The sequence below is a fragment of the Pelobates fuscus genome, chromosome 5 (assembly GCF_036172605.1).
Source record: "Pelobates fuscus isolate aPelFus1 chromosome 5, aPelFus1.pri, whole genome shotgun sequence".
NCBI lineage: Eukaryota > Metazoa > Chordata > Amphibia > Anura > Pelobatidae > Pelobates > Pelobates fuscus.
The window spans coordinates 197,501-214,545 of record NC_086321.1 but is presented as its reverse complement, the minus strand read 5'-3'; the positions used below and the strand labels follow the sequence as shown (position 1 = coordinate 214,545).

Below are 17,045 nucleotides of genomic sequence, written 5' to 3'. Positions count from 1 at the left end.
CCCGGCTAGATTGTACTCATTCATTGTCACACTGCCCCCGGCTAGATTGTACTCATTCATTGTCACACTGCCCCCGGCTAGATTGTACTCATTCATTGTCACACTGCCCCCGGCTAGATTGTACTCATTCAGTGTCACACTGCCCCCAGCTGGATTGTACTCATTCATTGTCACACTGCCCCTGGCTGGATTGTACTCATTCATTGTCACACTGCCCCTGGCTGGATTGTACTCATTCATTGTCACACTGCCCCTGGCTAGATTGTACTCATTCATTGTCACACTGCCCCCGGCTAGATTGTACTCATTCATTGTCACACTGCCCCCGGCTGGATTGTACTCATTCATTGTCACACTGCCCCCGGCTAGATTGTACTCATTCATTGTCACACTGCCCCCGGCTAGATTGTACTCATTCATTGTCACACTGCCCCCGGCTAGATTGTACTCATTCATTGTCACACTGCCCCCGGCTAGATTGTACTCATTCATTGTCACACTGCCCCCGGCTAGATTGTACTCATTCAGTGTCACACTGCCCCCGGCTAGATTGTACTCATTCAGTGTCACACTGCCCCCGGCTAGATTGTACTCATTCATTGTCACACTGCCCCCGGCTAGATTGTACTCATTCATTGTCACACTGCCCCCGGCTAGATTGTACTCATTCATTGTCACACTGCCCCCGGCTAGATTGTACTCATTCAGTGTCACACTGCCCCCGGCTAGATTGTACTCATTCATTGTCACACTGCCCCCGGCTAGATTGTACTCATTCATTGTCACACTGCCCCTGGCTGGATTGTACTCATTCATTGTCACACTGCCCCTGGCTGGATTGTACTCATTCATTGTCACACTGCCCCTGGCTGGATTGTACTCATTCATTGTCACACTGCCCCCGGCTAGATTGTACTCATTCATTGTCACACTGCCCCTGGCTAGATTGTACTCATTCATTGTCACACTGCCCCCGGCTAGATTGTACTCATTCATTGTCACACTGCCCCCGGCTAGATTGTACTCATTCATTGTCACACTGCCCCCGGCTAGATTGTACTCATTCATTGTCACACTGCCCCTGGCTAGATTGTACTCATTCATTGTCACACTGCCCCCGGCTAGATTGTACTCATTCATTGTCACACTGCCCCCGGCTAGATTGTACTCATTCATTGTCACACTGCCCCCGGCTAGATTGTACTCATTCATTGTCACACTGCCCCCGTCTGGATTGTACTCATTCATTGTCACACTGCCCCCGTCTGGATTGTACTCATTCATTGTTACACTGTCCCCGGCTGCATTGTTCTCATTCACTCTCACACTGCCCTCAGCTGGATTGTACTCACAATTGTGATAAACGTGTCAGTCCTGTCTGTTATGTGATGTTTTAAATGTTTCCGAACTCTGAGAATATTTAGGTGTATGTTTTATCAACTCCCACAATTTTTTCCTTTCTGAATCTTTCTTTTTGTATGTGAATTAGTAATGATGGTCTTTTTGGTTCTCTCCAGTCGTGTCCCAGTAGATTAGGCCCCCATCCCCAGCAGCCAACATGGTGGCATTGTCACTGAAGATCGGTATTGGAAATGTGGTGAAAACGATGCAATTTGAGCCCTCCACCATGATATACGATGCTTGTCGCATTATCCGAGAGCGGGTTCCGGAAGCACAGATTGGACAGCGTAAGCACATTATTACAACAAAACAGAAAAAAGGACAGTTTCAGCATTATACAAGGCTTTATAAATATACAGTGGGCATTTAAACTGACAGTAATTAACATTAAAATTCTATTGACACAAGTTGGGTGTAGTAAAATGATACAGGACCCAATAATGGTTAGACAAGGTGAATAGAGTACAAGAGAAGGCCAATAGGAGGGTATAGTGTATTTGTCATTTAATGGGGTGACTGAAGGATGATGGAAGAAAAGGTGAGACCTGAACATAAGATTAATGGGTAGTGTAATGATGTCTCATTGACTTCCAGAGTAATAGAGGTGGAATGTTTAAATAGTTCAGATTTTGGAACAGTTAATTAGAGAAAAGAAGAGATGCGTTCCAGGAGGTAGAGAGGTCAGGAAGGCACAGGTATCTATCAGTGTATAGATAATAGAGAAAGCCAATGGCACATTGTAAAAAGAGAACAAAAAAGGGACAAGAAATGAGCCTTGAGGATATTAATCTGTTGCACCCCTAGCTGTCAATCACATGCCTGCTCCTGTGACTTCCTAATTTGGTTAGCTCAGTGGAGCTAAACTCAAGAGACGGCAGTTGCCTAAAGCACCTGCCTTGCAAAGATTGAGCTGCATTGGGAAGGCTGTGATTGGATAGCCACAGAAAGTCTAGGTGGGCTTAGAAGGGGAGCGATTGCAAAGACTGCAGACAAGTTTTAATTTATTATTTATTTATGAATGAAGTGTTCCTTTACTCGCATTTTCTTTCTTTCCAGCAAATGACTTTGGTCTTTTCTTATCGGATGAGGATCCCAAGAAAGGAATTTGGTTGGAAGCAGGGAAAGCCCTGGATTATTACATGCTTCGGAATGGGGTGTGCTAATCATCTGTAATTTGCCTCCCCGGCCACCTTCCTGTACTTGCAGACGCTAATCCTCTTTAACTGGCCTCTGCTCCCGGCCCACCTTCCTGTACTAGCAGGCGCTAATCCTCTATAACTGGCCTCTGCTCCCGGCCCTCCTTCCTGTACTAGCAGGCGCTAATCCTCTATAACTGGCCTCTGCTCCCGGCCCACCTTCCTGTACTAGCAGGCGCTAATTCTCTATAATTGGCCTCTGCTCCCGGCCCACCTTCCTGTACTAGCAGGCGCTAATTCTCTATACCTGGCCTCTGCTCCCGGCCCACCTTCCTGTACTAGCAGGCGCTAATTCTCTATAACTGGCCTCTGCTCCCGGCCCTCCTTCCTGTACTAGCAGGCGCTAATTCTCTATAACTGGCCTCTGCTCCCGGCCCACCTTCCTGTACTAGCAGGCGTTAATCCTCTATAACTGGCCTCTGCTCCCGGCCCACCTTCCTGTACTAGCAGGCGTTAATCCTCTATAACTGGCCTCTGCTCCCGGCCCTCCTTCCTGTACTAGCAGGCGCTAATTCTCTATAACTGGCCTCTGCTCCCGGCCCTCCTTCCTGTACTAGCAGGCGTTAATCCTCTATAACTGGCCTCTGCTCCCAGCCCACCTTCCTGTACTAGCAGGCGCTAATTCTCTATACCTGGCCTCTGGTCCCGGCCCTCCTTCCTGTACTAGCATTCTCTAATTCTCTATACCTGGCCTCTGCTCCCGGCCCACCTTCCTGTACTAGCAGGCGTTAATCCTCTATAACTAGCCTCTGCTCCCGGCCCACCTTCCTGTACTAGCATTCTCTAATTCTCTATAACTGGCCTCTGCTCCCGGCCCTCCTTCCTGTACTAGCAGGCGTTAATCCTCTATAACTAGCCTCTGCTCCCGGCCCTCCTTCCTGTACTAGCAGGCGCTAATTCTCTATAACTGGCCTCTGCTCCCGGCCCTCCTTCCTGTACTAGCAGGCGCTAATCCTCTATACCTGGCCTCTGCTCCCGGCCCTCCTTCCTGTACTAGCAGGCACTAATCCTCTATACCTGGCCTCTGCTCCCGGCCCACCTTCCTGTACTAGCAGGCGCTAATCCTCTATAACTGGCATCTGCTCCCGGCCCTCCTTCCTGTACTAGCAGGCACTAATCCTCTATAACTGGCCTTTGCTCCCGGCCCACCTTCCTGTACTAGCAGGCGTTAATCCTCTATAACTGGCCTCTGCTCCCGGCCCTCCTTCCTGTACTAGCATGCGCTAATCCTCTATAACTAGCCTCTGCTCCCGGCCCTCCTTCCTGTACTAGCATGCGCTAATCCTCTATAACTAGCCTCTGTTCCTGGCCCTCCTTCCTGTATTAGCAGGCGCTAATTCTTTATAACTAGCCTCTGCTCCCGGCCCTCCTTCCTGTATTAGCAGGCGCTAATCCTCTATTCCTGTACTAGCAGGCGCTAATCCTCCATAACTGGCCTCTGCTCCTGGCCCACCTTCCTATAATAGCAGGCGCTAATCCTCTATAACTGGCCTCTGTTCCTGGCCCACCTTCCAGTACTAGCAGACGCTAATTCTCTATAACTGGCCTCTGCTCCCGGCCCATCTTCCTGTACTAGCAGGTGCTAATTCTCTATACCTGGCCTCTGCTCCCGGCCCTCCTTCCTGTACTAGCATTCGCTAATTCTCTATAACTGGCCTCTGCTCCCGGCCCACCTTCCAGTTCTAGCAGGCGCTAATCCTCTATAACTGGCCTCTGCTCCTGGCCCTCCTTTCTGTACTAGCAGTCGCTAATCTTCTATAACTGGCCTCTTTTCCTGGCCCTCCTTCCTGAACTAGCAGGCGCTAATTCTCTATAACTGGCCTCTGCTCCCGGCCCTCCTTCCTGTACTAGCAGGCGCTAATTCTCTATAACTGGCCTCTGCTATCGGCCCTCCTTCCTGTACTAGCAGGCATTAATCCTCTATAACTGGCCTCTGCTATCGGCCCTCCTTCCTGTACTAGCAGGCGCTAATTCTCTATAATTGGCCTCTGCTCCCGGCCCACCTTCCTGTACTAGCAGGCGTTAATCCTCTATAACTGGCCTCTGCTCCCGGCCCTCCTTCCTGTACTAGCAGGCATTAATCCTCTATAACTGGCCTCTGCTCCCGGCCCACCTTCCTTTACTAGCAGGCGCTAATCCTCTATAACTGGCCTCTGCTCCCGGCCCTCCTTCCTGTACTAGCAGGCGCTAATTCTCTATAATTGGTCTCTTGTCCTAGCCCTTGAGCTTGTTCTCTTATCATTTTCTCTGTAAATCTTTCTCCTTTACAGGATACTTTGGAATATCGAAAGAAGCAACGCCCACTGAAGATCCGCATGTTGGATGGAACCGTTAAAACCGTCATGGTGGATGATTCAAAGACCATGAGTGACCTTCTGATGACCATCTGTGCCCGTATTGGTGAGAGAACTCAAAACATGTTTCATTCTGGTTTGGTTTATGATAAATCATGATTATTCTTTTGTTTTCTATTCCAAATTGCCATTGTGTGAAATATTTTATCAATTTGTAGGAATCACAAACTACGATGAGTATTCATTGGTTCGGGAGCTTCTAGAAGAAAAGAAGGAAGAGGTTACTGGAACTCTGAAACGTGATAAAACTCTCCTTCGAGATGACAAGAAAATGGAGAAACTCAAACAAAAGCTTCACACAGATGATGAATGTATGTTGTTGGTTTCAGCCTGTCCCTATCTTCCCGCACACAGTGTATTATAACTGCAGCTATAAGGTTATGGTGTAAGGAGGTCCCCTGTCTCCCCGCACACAGTGTATTATAACTGCAGCTATAAGGTTATGGTGTAAGGAGGTCCCCTGTCTCCCCGCACACAGTGTATTATAACTGCAGCTATAAGGTTATGGTGTAAGGAGGTCCCTCGTCTCCCCGCACACAGTGTATTATAACTGCAGCTATAAGGTTATGGTGTAACGAGGTCCCCTGTCTCCCCTGCACACAGTGTATTATAACTGCAGCTATAAGGTCATGGTGTAAGGAGGCCCCCTGTCTCCCTGCACACAGTGTATTATAACTGCAGCTATAAGGTTATGGTGTAAGGAGGTCCCCTGTCTCCCCGCACACAGTGTATTATAACTGCAGCTATTAGGTTATGGTGTAAGGAGGTCCCCTGTCTTCCCGCACACAGTGTATTATAACTGCAGCTATAAGGTTATGGTGTAAGGAGGTCCCCTGTCTCCCCGCACACAGTGTATTATAACTGCAGCTATAAGGTTATGGTGTAAGGAGGTCCCCTGTCTCCCCGCACACAGTGTATTATAACTGCAGCTATAAGGTTATGGTGTAAGGAGGTCCCCTGTCTCCCCGCACACAGTGTATTATAACTGCAGCTATAAGGTTATGGTGTAAGGAGGTCCCCTGTCTCCCCGCACACAGTGTATTATAACTGCAGCTATAAGCTTCTGGTGTAAGGAGGTCCCCTGTCTCCCCGCACACAGTGTATTATAACTGCAGCTATAAGGTTATGGTGTAAGGAGGTCCCCGGTCTCCCCGCACACAGTGTATTATAACTGCAGCTATAAGTTTATGGTGTAAGGAGGTCTCCTATCTCCCTGCACACAGTGTATTATAACTGCAGCTGTAAGGTTATGGTGTAAGACGGTCCCCCGTCTCCCCGCACACAGTGTTATAACTGCGGCTATAAGGTTATGGTGTAAGGAGGTCCCCTGTCTCCCCGCACACAGTGTATTATAACTGCAGCTATACGGTTATGGTGTAAGGAGGTCCCCTGTCTCCCCGCACACGGTGTGTTATAACTGCAGCTATAAGGTTATGGTGTAAGGAGATCCCCTGTCTCCCCACACACAGTGTATTATAACTGCAGCTATAAGGTTATGGTGTAAGGAGGTCCCCTGTCTCCCCGCACACAGTGTATTATAACTGCAGCTATAAGGTTATGGTGTAAGGAGGTCCCCGGTATCCCCGCACACAGTGTATTATAACTGCAGCTATAAGTTTATGGTGTAAGGAGGTCCTCTGTCTCCCCGCACACAGTGTATTATAACTGCAGCTATAAGGTTATGGTGTAAGGAGGTCCCCTGTCTCCCCCCCACACCGTGTATTATAACTGCAGCTATAAGGTTATGGTGTAAGGAGCTCCCCTGTCTCCCCGCACACGGTGTATTATAACTGCAGCTATAAGGTTATAGTGTAAGAAGGTCCCCTGTCTCCCCGCACACAGTGTGTTATAACTGCAGCTATAAGGTTATGGTGTAATGAGGTCCCCTGTCTCCCCGCACACTGTGTGTTATAACTGCAGCTATAAGGTTATGGTGTAATGAGGTCCCCTGTCTCCTCGCACACAGTACTGAGTACTGATCTGCACTGTGTAAGCTGGGAAATTCCTCTGCTGTTCCAGTACTGGGATCCGCAGTGGGAATCCTCTCAATAAGGGTTAGAGCTATTGTTAGGATTAGTTTTGGTGTCTGGTTTGAAGAGTTACATATAGATTTAATGGGAGGACATGGGTGCCTCGCGAGTGAACAGGAAATGGAAGGTTCTATTCTCGCCCGGAGCAGCTCGGTTCAGTGTCATTGGGGCAAGAACTTTTCACACCTTCTGACATGGCACAGGTTAATCATCTCACATTTCTAATGCCTACTCTTAGCTGAACATATATATTTTTTTCTGCCCCTTCATTGTCCATATTCTGCTATTGGCGCCATCCAGTGAAACGGTGTACCCTGCCTTTCTCTATAACTATGACTTAGCAGCTTAGCTGCATTAGCCACAATTCTGAGGCTTCAAAGTTAAACCATACATGCTTAAAGTGATGAAGAGGTGTTTCTAAACAAAGTGTGCAACTAAGCTGCTAATAAATACAAATTGGCACTGTATTGGCAGAGTGGGCAGGTTTATTTGACTTTTCCTCCCAGTGTAAGGTTGTCAGATGAGTAAAACATTAAAGATAAATGGTACAATCTGGAATGAGTTTTTTTTACGGTTTGTTTTAAAGGACCACTATAGGCACCCAGACCACCACTTCAGCTTAATGAAGTGGACTGGGTGCCTGGTCCATCTAGGATAAACCCTTTCTGCTGTATACATAGCAGTTTCAGAGAAAGTTTCCTATGGGTTAAGCTCATTGACAGCCGCTAGAGGCGCTTCCGCTCTTCTCACTTTGATTTTCCCAGTGAGAAGACGCCAGCGTCCATAGGAAAGCATTGAGAATGCTTTTCTATGGACTGGCTGAACGCGTGCTGCTCCCAGAAGAGGGAGGAGAGTCCCAGCGCCGAGTGAGCTGGGCGCTGGAAAAAAGGTAAGGGATTAACCCCTTCCTCCTCTTTCAGCACCACAAGTTTGTTTTCCTGGCACTATAGTGGTCCTTTAACTGAATAAAAGCGCTCACTGGAAATCACTGGAAATAAAATCACTGGAAATCTGCAGCTGCAGTATCAGTTATGCCTGTAAATCACTATTGCAATGCAGTACATGCACTGGGAAGCGAAAAAAGGTATTGATCACTTTTAAGTACATTTTCATTTTACATACATGCTCTGGTTCCCATTGTGTACTTAAAAGTTGGGTATGCCTGTACTTAGTTTGAAATGCTGGTGAAATAGATAAAAGGAAAAATTAAAAAGACGCATAGTGTGAACTGCATACACAAATGCAGCTCTATATCCATTTATTGGACGTTCTCTGTCCCTGCATACTATTCCTGGCTTACTATTTCAGGTGGTAAGGACTACTTTGCCATGGACTGTTTTTTTAAACCTTTATCCATCCTTTAAGTACCCAGTGATTTATGTTCCATCTAATTTTTTTTTTTTTTTTTAATATATGTATTTGTTTTAAATTAATATTTTTGTGTAATTACTTCATTCTCCTTTCCTTGACAAGTGGATCCAGTAGCCTGGAAAGGCATCCTTGATCCTATAATGCAGAGCCCGATATGGCTCTGAGCCATGTGAGTGATCATTTTATTCCCAGTTAGAGTTGCTTTTGTGTATGCAGTACACACAATGTGTCTTTTGTCTATGTTACCAGTATTTAAAACGAAGTCCACATTTGTATCTGTATTTGACACTGGTTTAGCACTGTTGCATGAAGGTTTCTTTGAACTGATGTATTTTATTTTTGTTTTTTATGATTGTTTGAGTGTTGGGGAACACTTGGATATACCAGTTCTACACAATATTTGGCACTGTTAGTGAACTTAAGAAGTGCCTTACACACTTAATTTCACCTTTGTTTTATAGGTTTAAGGTATACCTGTCTTCATAATGATGATTCGCAATGAGGCAAAGCATTTCTGAAAATAATGGGGTTTAGAGACCACTATATCTTTAACACAGCCTATTCTGGAGACCAGGTTTTGTCAAGGGAATATAACTGAATTCTGACCGCAATGGCAATTCTCATATTTACTTAAGCCAAACATGGTCGGAATTAAGTCAGCCCCATTGGCAGTGAGTGGGGGCCCTAATGTTAACTTTTTGGGGGGAGGACCTAGTGTCTTCCCACAACCCCCATCCATTTTATACTGATACTAAAAAAGCTAGAAAAACCTTTTTTTGTTCTTTACAAAATGTTATAAAATAATGTGTGTACATGCAAAGAAATAAGAAAATTATTGTTCAACAAGCACATGGCAAAGGTTGGTTCACATATCTCCCCGCACACAGACCTGCTGAGTAGAACTGTGGCTGGGGGCTGAATTAACAGTGCCTGGCTGGTTTATGGGATAGTATGCTCCCATCTCTCCCCACACACAGATCCGATGAGTAGAACTGGGGCTGAATTAACCGTGCCAGGCTGGTTTATAGGATATGTTCCCATTTTTCCCCACACAGATCTGATGAGTAGAACTGCAGCCGGCTGGGGGCTGAATTAACCGTGCCAGGCTGGTTTATGGGATAAAATCCTCCCATCTCTCCCCACACACAGACCTGCTGAGTAGAACTGTAGCTGAATTAACTATGCAATGCTGGTTTATAGGATAATACATTTCCTATGGACTGGCTGAATGCGCGAGCGGCTCCCAGAAGAGGGAGGAGAGTCCCAGCGCCAGCCTCTCTTCCCATGCACAGACCTGCTGAATTAACCGTGCCAGGCTGGTTTATAGAATATGTTCCCATTTCTCCCCACACAGACCTGCTGAGTAGAACTATGGCTGGCTGGGGGCTGAATTAACCGTGCCAGGCTGGTTTATAGGATAATATGCTCCCATCTCTCCCTCCACACAGATCTGATTAGTAGAACTGCGACTGGCTGAGGGCTAAATTTACTGTGCTAGGCTGGTTTATGGGATAATATGCTCCCATCTCTTTCAGCACACAGATCTGATGAGTAGAACTACGGCCGGGACCTGAATTAACCGTGCCAGGCTGGTTTTTGGGATAGTATGTTCCCATCTCCGCACACAGATCTGATAAGTAGAACTGCAGGGGCTGAGGGCTGAGTTAACCATGCCAGGCTGGTTTATGGTATAAAATGCTCCCATCTCTCCCTGCACACAGATCTGATGAGTAGAACTGGGGGCGGAATTAACAGTGCCAAGCTGGTTTATGGGATAATATGCTCCCATCTCTACCCACACAGATCCGATGAGTAGAACTGGGGGCGGAATTAACAGTGCCAAGCTGGTTTATGGGATAATATGCTCCCATCTCTACCCACACAGATCCAATGAGTAGAACTGGGGGCGGAATTAACAGTGCCAAGCTGGTTTATGGGATAATATGCTCCCATCTCTTCTGCACAGAGATCTGAGTAAAACTGCATCAGGAGCTCAATCACTGCAAATATTTTCCTGATTTTGAAGGTACTCCCTGCTGCTTGCTGCTGGGTTAGTGGAGTATCAGCAAGAATCTGATTATATTTTAGTTCATTTAGATTGCATCGCATATATTGTCCTACTGTTTGTTTTTTTTTGGTTTGTTTTTTTTATAATGTTTTAACTTATTAAAATGGAGTTCCCTGCACTAAGTAAGAAAATGATCTGTGATCCGTAATTTGTGTAATTTATCCTTTAAAATGTTAAATATGCCACACCCCACAGCTGTTACACCTATACTCCATGACTGTGAACCCCCTAATTTACTTGTCGATTGACAGCTATAATCTGCACAGACTCTTCAGAACCCCAATACATCACACTTCATTCAATTTCTACACCATTGTAATTCTTCCCCATCTCTCTACTACCAGTGAACTGGCTGGATCCAGGACGTACTCTGCGGGAACAGGGAGTGGATGAGAATGAGACCCTTCTCCTGCGGAGGAAATTTTTCTACTCTGACCAGAATGTGGATTCCAGAGACCCAGTGCAGCTCAATCTTCTTTATGTTCAGGTACTCCCTGTGTATAAAGCTCTGTGTCTGGTTATCTCCTCTTTAAATCACCCCATAGAACGGTGGCTCCAGCCATGTGTCTTTTTGAGTTAAATTTTGCATGAAACATTTGAAAATGTTTTTGTCTTTAAAGTGTTGGGTGACGAAATCCCTCTTCAATTCATTGAATGTTAGTAAATGTGAGCACTCCCTGTGTGCCTGAAAATCCCTCTTCAATTCATTGAATGTTAGTAAATGTGAGCACTCCCTGTGTGCCTGAAAATCCCTCTTCAATTCATTGAATGTTAGTAAATGTGAGCACTCCCTGTGTGCCTGAAAATCCCTCTTCAATTCATTGAATGTTGGTAAATGTGAGCACTCCCTGTGTGCCTGAAAATCCCTCTTCAATTCATTGAATGTTAGTAAATGTGAGCACTCCCTGTGTGCCTGAAAATCCCTCTTCAATTCATTGAATGTTAGTAAATGTGAGCTCTCCCTGTGTGCCTGAAAATCCCTCTTCAATTCATTGAATGTTGGTAAATGTGAGCTCTCCCTGTGTGCCTGAAAATCCCTCTTCAATTCATTGAATGTTGGTAAATGTGAGCACTCCCTGTGTGCCTGAAAATCCCTCTTCAATTCATTGAATGTTAGTAAATGTGAGCACTCCCTGTGTGCCTGAAAATCCCTCTTCAATTCATTGAATGTTAGTAAATGTGAGCACTCCCTGTGTGCCTGAAAATCCCTCTTCAATTCATTGAATGTTAGTAAATGTGAGCACTCCCTGTGTGCCTGAAAATCCCTCTTCAATTCATTGAATGTTAGTAAATGTGAGCACTCCCTGTGTGCCTGAAAATCCCTCTTCAATTCATTGAATGTTAGTAAATGTGAGCTCTCCCTGTGTGCCTGAAAATCCCTCTTCAATTCATTGAATGTTAGTAAATGTGAGCACTCTCTGTGTGCCTGAAAATCCCTCTTCAATTCATTGAATGTTAGTAAATGTGAGCTCTCCCTGTGTGCCTGAAAATCCCTCTTCAATTCATTGAATGTTAGTAAATGTGAGCTCTCCCTGTGTGCCTGAAAATCCCTCTTCAATTCATTGAATGTTAGTAAATGTGAGCTCTCCCTGTGTGCCTGAAAATCCCTCTTCAATTCATTGAATGTTAGTAAATGTGAGCTCTCCCTGTGTGCCTGAAAATCCCTCTTCAATTCATTGAATGTTAGTAAATGTGAGCACTCCCTGTGTGCCTGAAAAACCCTCTTCAATTCATTGAATGTTAGTAAATGTGAGCTCTCCCTGTGTGCCTGAAAATCCCTCTTCAATTCATTGAATGTTAGTAAATGTGAGCACTCCCTGTGTGCCTGAAAATCCCTCTTCAATTCATTGAATGTTAGTAAATGTGAGCACTCCCTGTGTGCCTGAAAATCCCTCTTCAATTCATTGAATGTTAGTAAATATGAGCACTCCCTGTGTGCCTGAAAATCCCTCTTCAATTCATTGAATGTCAATAAATGTGAGCACTCTCTGGGTGCCTGGCTTTCGTCAGCACTAGACTGTGCTCCATTTCTTGTTTTTACTTGTCATACCTTGTTCTTCTTATTTCTCAGGCTCGTGATGACATTTTAAATGGTTCCCATCCAGTCTCTTTTGACAAAGCCTGTGAGTTTGCTGGGTATCAGTGTCAGGTGCAGTTTGGACCCCACAATGAAATCAAGCACAAGCCGGGCTTCTTGGAGTGAGTTTGGATAACAACACTGTGTGGTCTCCAAATCTTTCTATATTATCATTTATAAAGAGTAAATAAATTGCAAAGCACTGCATAAATGGTCACTCCATCCCTCCTCCTGTAATCTGTCACTCCAGCCCTCCTCCTGTAATCTGTCACTCTACCCTTTGTTCTAGATCGGTCACTCCATCCATCCTTCTGTAATCGGTCACTCCACCCATCATTCTGTAATCTGTCTGTCCACCTTTCATCCTGTAATCTGTCTGTCCACCTCTCGTCCTGTAATCTGTCTGTCCACCTCTCGTCCTGTAATCTGTCTGTCCACCTCTCGTCCTGTAATCTGTCTGTCCACCTCTCGTCCTGTAATCTGTCTGTCCACCTCTCGTCCTGTAATCTGTCTGTCCACCTCTCGTCCTGTAATCTGTCTGTCCACCTCTCGTCCTGTAATCTGTCTGTCCACCTCTCGTCCTGTAATCTGTCTGTCCACCTCTCGTCCTGTAATCTGTCTGTCCACCTCTCGTCCTGTAATCTGTCTGTCCACCTCTCGTCCTGTAATCTGTCTGTCCACCTCTCGTCCTGTAATCTGTCTGTCCACCTCTCGTCCTGTAATCTGTCTGTCCACCTCTCGTCCTGTAATCTGTCTGTCCACCTCTCGTCCTGTAATCTGTCTGTCCACCTCTCGTCCTGTAATCTGTCTGTCCACCTCTCGTCCTGTAATCTGTCTGTCCACCTCTCGTCCTGTAATCTGTCTGTCCACCTCTCGTCCTGTAATCTGTCTGTCCACCTCTCGTCCTGTAATCTGTCTGTCCACCTCTCGTCCTGTAATCTGTCTGTCCACCTCTCGTCCTGTAATCTGTCTGTCCACCTCTCGTCCTGTAATCTGTCTGTCCACCTCTCGTCCTGTAATCTGTCTGTCCACCTCTCGTCCTGTAATCTGTCTGTCCACCTCTCGTCCTGTAATCTGTCTGTCCACCTCTCGTCCTGTAATCTGTCTGTCCACCTCTCGTCCTGTAATCTGTCTGTCCACCTCTCGTCCTGTAATCTGTCTGTCCACCTCTCGTCCTGTAATCTGTCTGTCCACCTCTCGTCCTGTAATCTGTCTGTCCACCTCTCGTCCTGTAATCTGTCTGTCCACCTCTCGTCCTGTAATCTGTCTGTCCACCTCTCGTCCTGTAATCTGTCTGTCCACCTCTCGTCCTGTAATCTGTCTGTCCACCTCTCGTCCTGTAATCTGTCTGTCCACCTCTCGTCCTGTAATCTGTCTGTCCACCTCTCGTCCTGTAATCTGTCTGTCCACCTCTCGTCCTGTAATCTGTCTGTCCACCTCTCGTCCTGTAATCTGTCTGTCCACCTCTCGTCCTGTAATCTGTCTGTCCACCTCTCGTCCTGTAATCTGTCTGTCCACCTCTCGTCCTGTAATCTGTCTGTCCACCTCTCGTCCTGTAATCTGTCTGTCCACCTCTCGTCCTGTAATCTGTCTGTCCACCTCTCGTCCTGTAATCTGTCTGTCCACCTCTCGTCCTGTAATCTGTCTGTCCACCTCTCGTCCTGTAATCTGTCTGTCCACCTCTCGTCCTGTAATCTGTCTGTCCACCTCTCGTCCTGTAATCTGTCTGTCCACCTCTCGTCCTGTAATCTGTCTGTCCACCTCTCGTCCTGTAATCTGTCTGTCCACCTCTCGTCCTGTAATCTGTCTGTCCACCTCTCGTCCTGTAATCTGTCTGTCCACCTTTCGTCCTGTAATCTGTCTGTCCACCTCTCGTCCTGTAATCTGTCTGTCCACCTCTCGTCCTGTAATCTGTCTGTCCACCTCTCGTCCTGTAATCTGTCTGTCCACCTCTCGTCCTGTAATCTGTCTGTCCACCTCTCGTCCTGTAATCTGTCTGTCCACCTCTCGTCCTGTAATCTGTCTGTCCACCTCTCGTCCTGTAATCTGTCTGTCCACCTCTCGTCCTGTAATCTGTCTGTCCACCTCTCGTCCTGTAATCTGTCTGTCCACCTCTCGTCCTGTAATGTCTGTCCACCTCTCGTCCTGTAATGTCTGTCCACCTCTCGTCCTGTAATCTGTCTGTCCACCTCTCGTCCTGTAATCTGTCTGTCCACCTCTCGTCCTGTAATCTGTCTGTCCACCTCTCGTCCTGTAATCTGTCTGTCCACCTCTCGTCCTGTAATCTGTCTGTCCACCTCTCGTCCTGTAATCTGTCTGTCCACCTCTCGTCCTGTAATCTGTCTGTCCACCCTTGGGCTCTCTGTAAAGCGTCCTCCTTTGTATCAGTCACGCCACCCCTTATTTTGCATAACACAAAACTCTTCCATATAATTTCTACTTGTCTTGCCACAATGTGGTTTCATGTTTGATATGTGTTTGCCAACAGATTGAAGGATTTTCTCCCTAAAGAGTATGTCAAACAAAAAGGAGAACGCAAGATTTTTCTGGTGAGTAGGTGGCTTGGCTCATTGCTGTGTAACACTGAAACCAACGTATCTTCTATATAGTAGGATTGATACTGACTTTGTAGGGAGTCTGGCACCAACAGTATTGTGTGTGTGTGTGTGTGAGCGTCAGTGAGTGTGTGTGTGAGCGTCAGTGAGTGTGTGTGTGAGCGTCAGTGAGTGTGTGTGTGTGTGTGAGCGTCAGTGAGTGTGTGTGTGTGTGTGTGAGCGTCAGTGAGTGTGTGTGTGTGTGTGTGAGCGTCAGTGAGTGTGTGTGTGTGTGTGTGAGCGTCAGTGAGTGTGTGTGTGTGTGAGCGTCAGTGAGTGTGTGTGTGTGAGCGTCATTGAGTGTGTGTGTGTGTGAGCGTCATTGAGTGTGTGTGTGTGTGAGCGTCATTGAGTGTGTGTGTGAGCGTCAGTGAGTGTGTGTGTGTGAGCGTCAGTGAGTGTGTGTGTGTGAGCGTCATTGAGTGTGTGTGTGTGTGAGCGTCATTGAGTGTGTGTGTGTGTGAGCGTCAGTGAGTGTGTGTGTGAGCGTCAGTGAGTGTGAGTGTGTGTTTTTCAGTGACAGTGAGTGTGTGTCAGTGTGTGTGTGTGTGAGATTGATACTGACTTTGTAGGGAGTCTGGCACCAACAGTATTGTGTGTGTGTGAGCGTCAGTGAGTGTGAGTGTGTGAGCGTCAGTGAGTGTAAGTGTGTGAGCGTCAGTGAGTGTGAGTGTGTGAGCGTCAGTGTGTGTGTGTGTGTGTGACAGTGAGTGTGTGTGTGTGTGTGTGTGCTCGCGCACGCTGTCTCTCTCTAGCTGGATGAACCTCATTTTGGCCTGATCATTGCTGACACAGTGAGGTTAAAAATATTGAAGCTAAATAATATGCAGTGCCTTTGAGGATTCCAAGCACAAACAGTGTGGGATTTAGGTAATTCTCATATTATTTCTTTTACTAAGCACATTCATGAAGGTTTTTTTTTTTTTTTATTATGCTGTATTTATAATATTTTGCTGTATTGTCGAAATAATGATAATTTTTGGATGTGACATGCTCTGTTTGCTCTGTTCTTAGCATCACAAGCAGTGTGGAAATATGAGTGAAATTGAAGCCAAGGCTCGCTATGTGAAACTTGCTCGTTCTCTAAAAACATACGGGGTGTCATTCTTCCTGGTGAAGGTACTTTTGTTGTTACCAATTTGTCATCTACTATAGTCACCCTGTTCCCCTTTGCTTCAAATATCCTAGTTCAGTGTTTTCATCACAAATCTTGGTTATCTTCTAGGAAAAAATGAAAGGTAAAAATAAACTTGTCCCTCGTCTTCTTGGGATCACCAAGGAATGTGTGATGAGAGTTGATGAGAAAACCAAAGAGGTGATTCAGGAGTGGAACTTGACCAACATCAAACGATGGGCGGCCTCCCCGAAAAGCTTCACTCTGGTGAGTTAATCTGTCCTGTTGTGCAGATATGGATGTTTATATCTCACTGTGCTTTTCACATTAATACTTATTAAAATGTATGTTTTAAATTATTTATAGAAATCTATAGATGTAGCATGTTGGCCAAATGTAAAGTGAGTGAACAGAAGAAAAATCTAAATCAAATTTCCCTTCAAAAGTAACAAGTTAGGGATTTTTGTAGGCCTATAGTCGGGTGCAAGATTAGACAGTTATACGAAAAAGGTGCTAATGATCATCATTTTAATATAATAAACAAATGTAGGCTTTTCTGTCTGATGAGAGAGCTCAGTCCAAAATTTAAGGCTTTCTGCCTGAGTAGAAAGCCTGCTCCACAGGAGAGGCTTCTCCATCTGGTTTGAAAGCTTGTCCGGAGAATAGAGGCTTTTCCAAATTTATAGAAAATTTATCCCCAGAGACTACTGTGTCTAGTTAGAAAGCTCAGTCGTTGAAGAGTGTCTTCTCCACATGAATAGATACTTCAGTCTTAGAGGAAAGAGGCTCAGTCCCATTGAAGAGGGCTCCTCCTTCTGGATAGCAAGCTCAGCCCTGTTG

General features: G+C 45.9%; 1 protein-coding gene across 2 annotated transcripts in view; it reads left to right on the top strand.

The window, feature by feature from the left end:
* The window catches only part of LOC134610544 (talin-1), a 180,134-nt gene that overhangs the window by 50,133 nt on the left and 112,956 nt on the right, over positions 1-17,045 (top strand). For both annotated transcript variants that reach the window (XM_063453511.1, XM_063453510.1), the window contains exons 3-11: positions 1,518-1,688; positions 2,458-2,555; positions 4,868-4,997; positions 5,110-5,262; positions 10,765-10,907; positions 12,492-12,619; positions 14,986-15,046; positions 16,106-16,210; positions 16,317-16,472. In XM_063453511.1, the coding sequence (XP_063309581.1) occupies positions 1,559-1,688; positions 2,458-2,555; positions 4,868-4,997; positions 5,110-5,262; positions 10,765-10,907; positions 12,492-12,619; positions 14,986-15,046; positions 16,106-16,210; positions 16,317-16,472 (1,104 nt within the window). In that variant the 5' untranslated portion in view covers positions 1,518-1,558. The remainder of the gene's footprint in view (positions 1-1,517; positions 1,689-2,457; positions 2,556-4,867; positions 4,998-5,109; positions 5,263-10,764; positions 10,908-12,491; positions 12,620-14,985; positions 15,047-16,105; positions 16,211-16,316; positions 16,473-17,045) is intronic.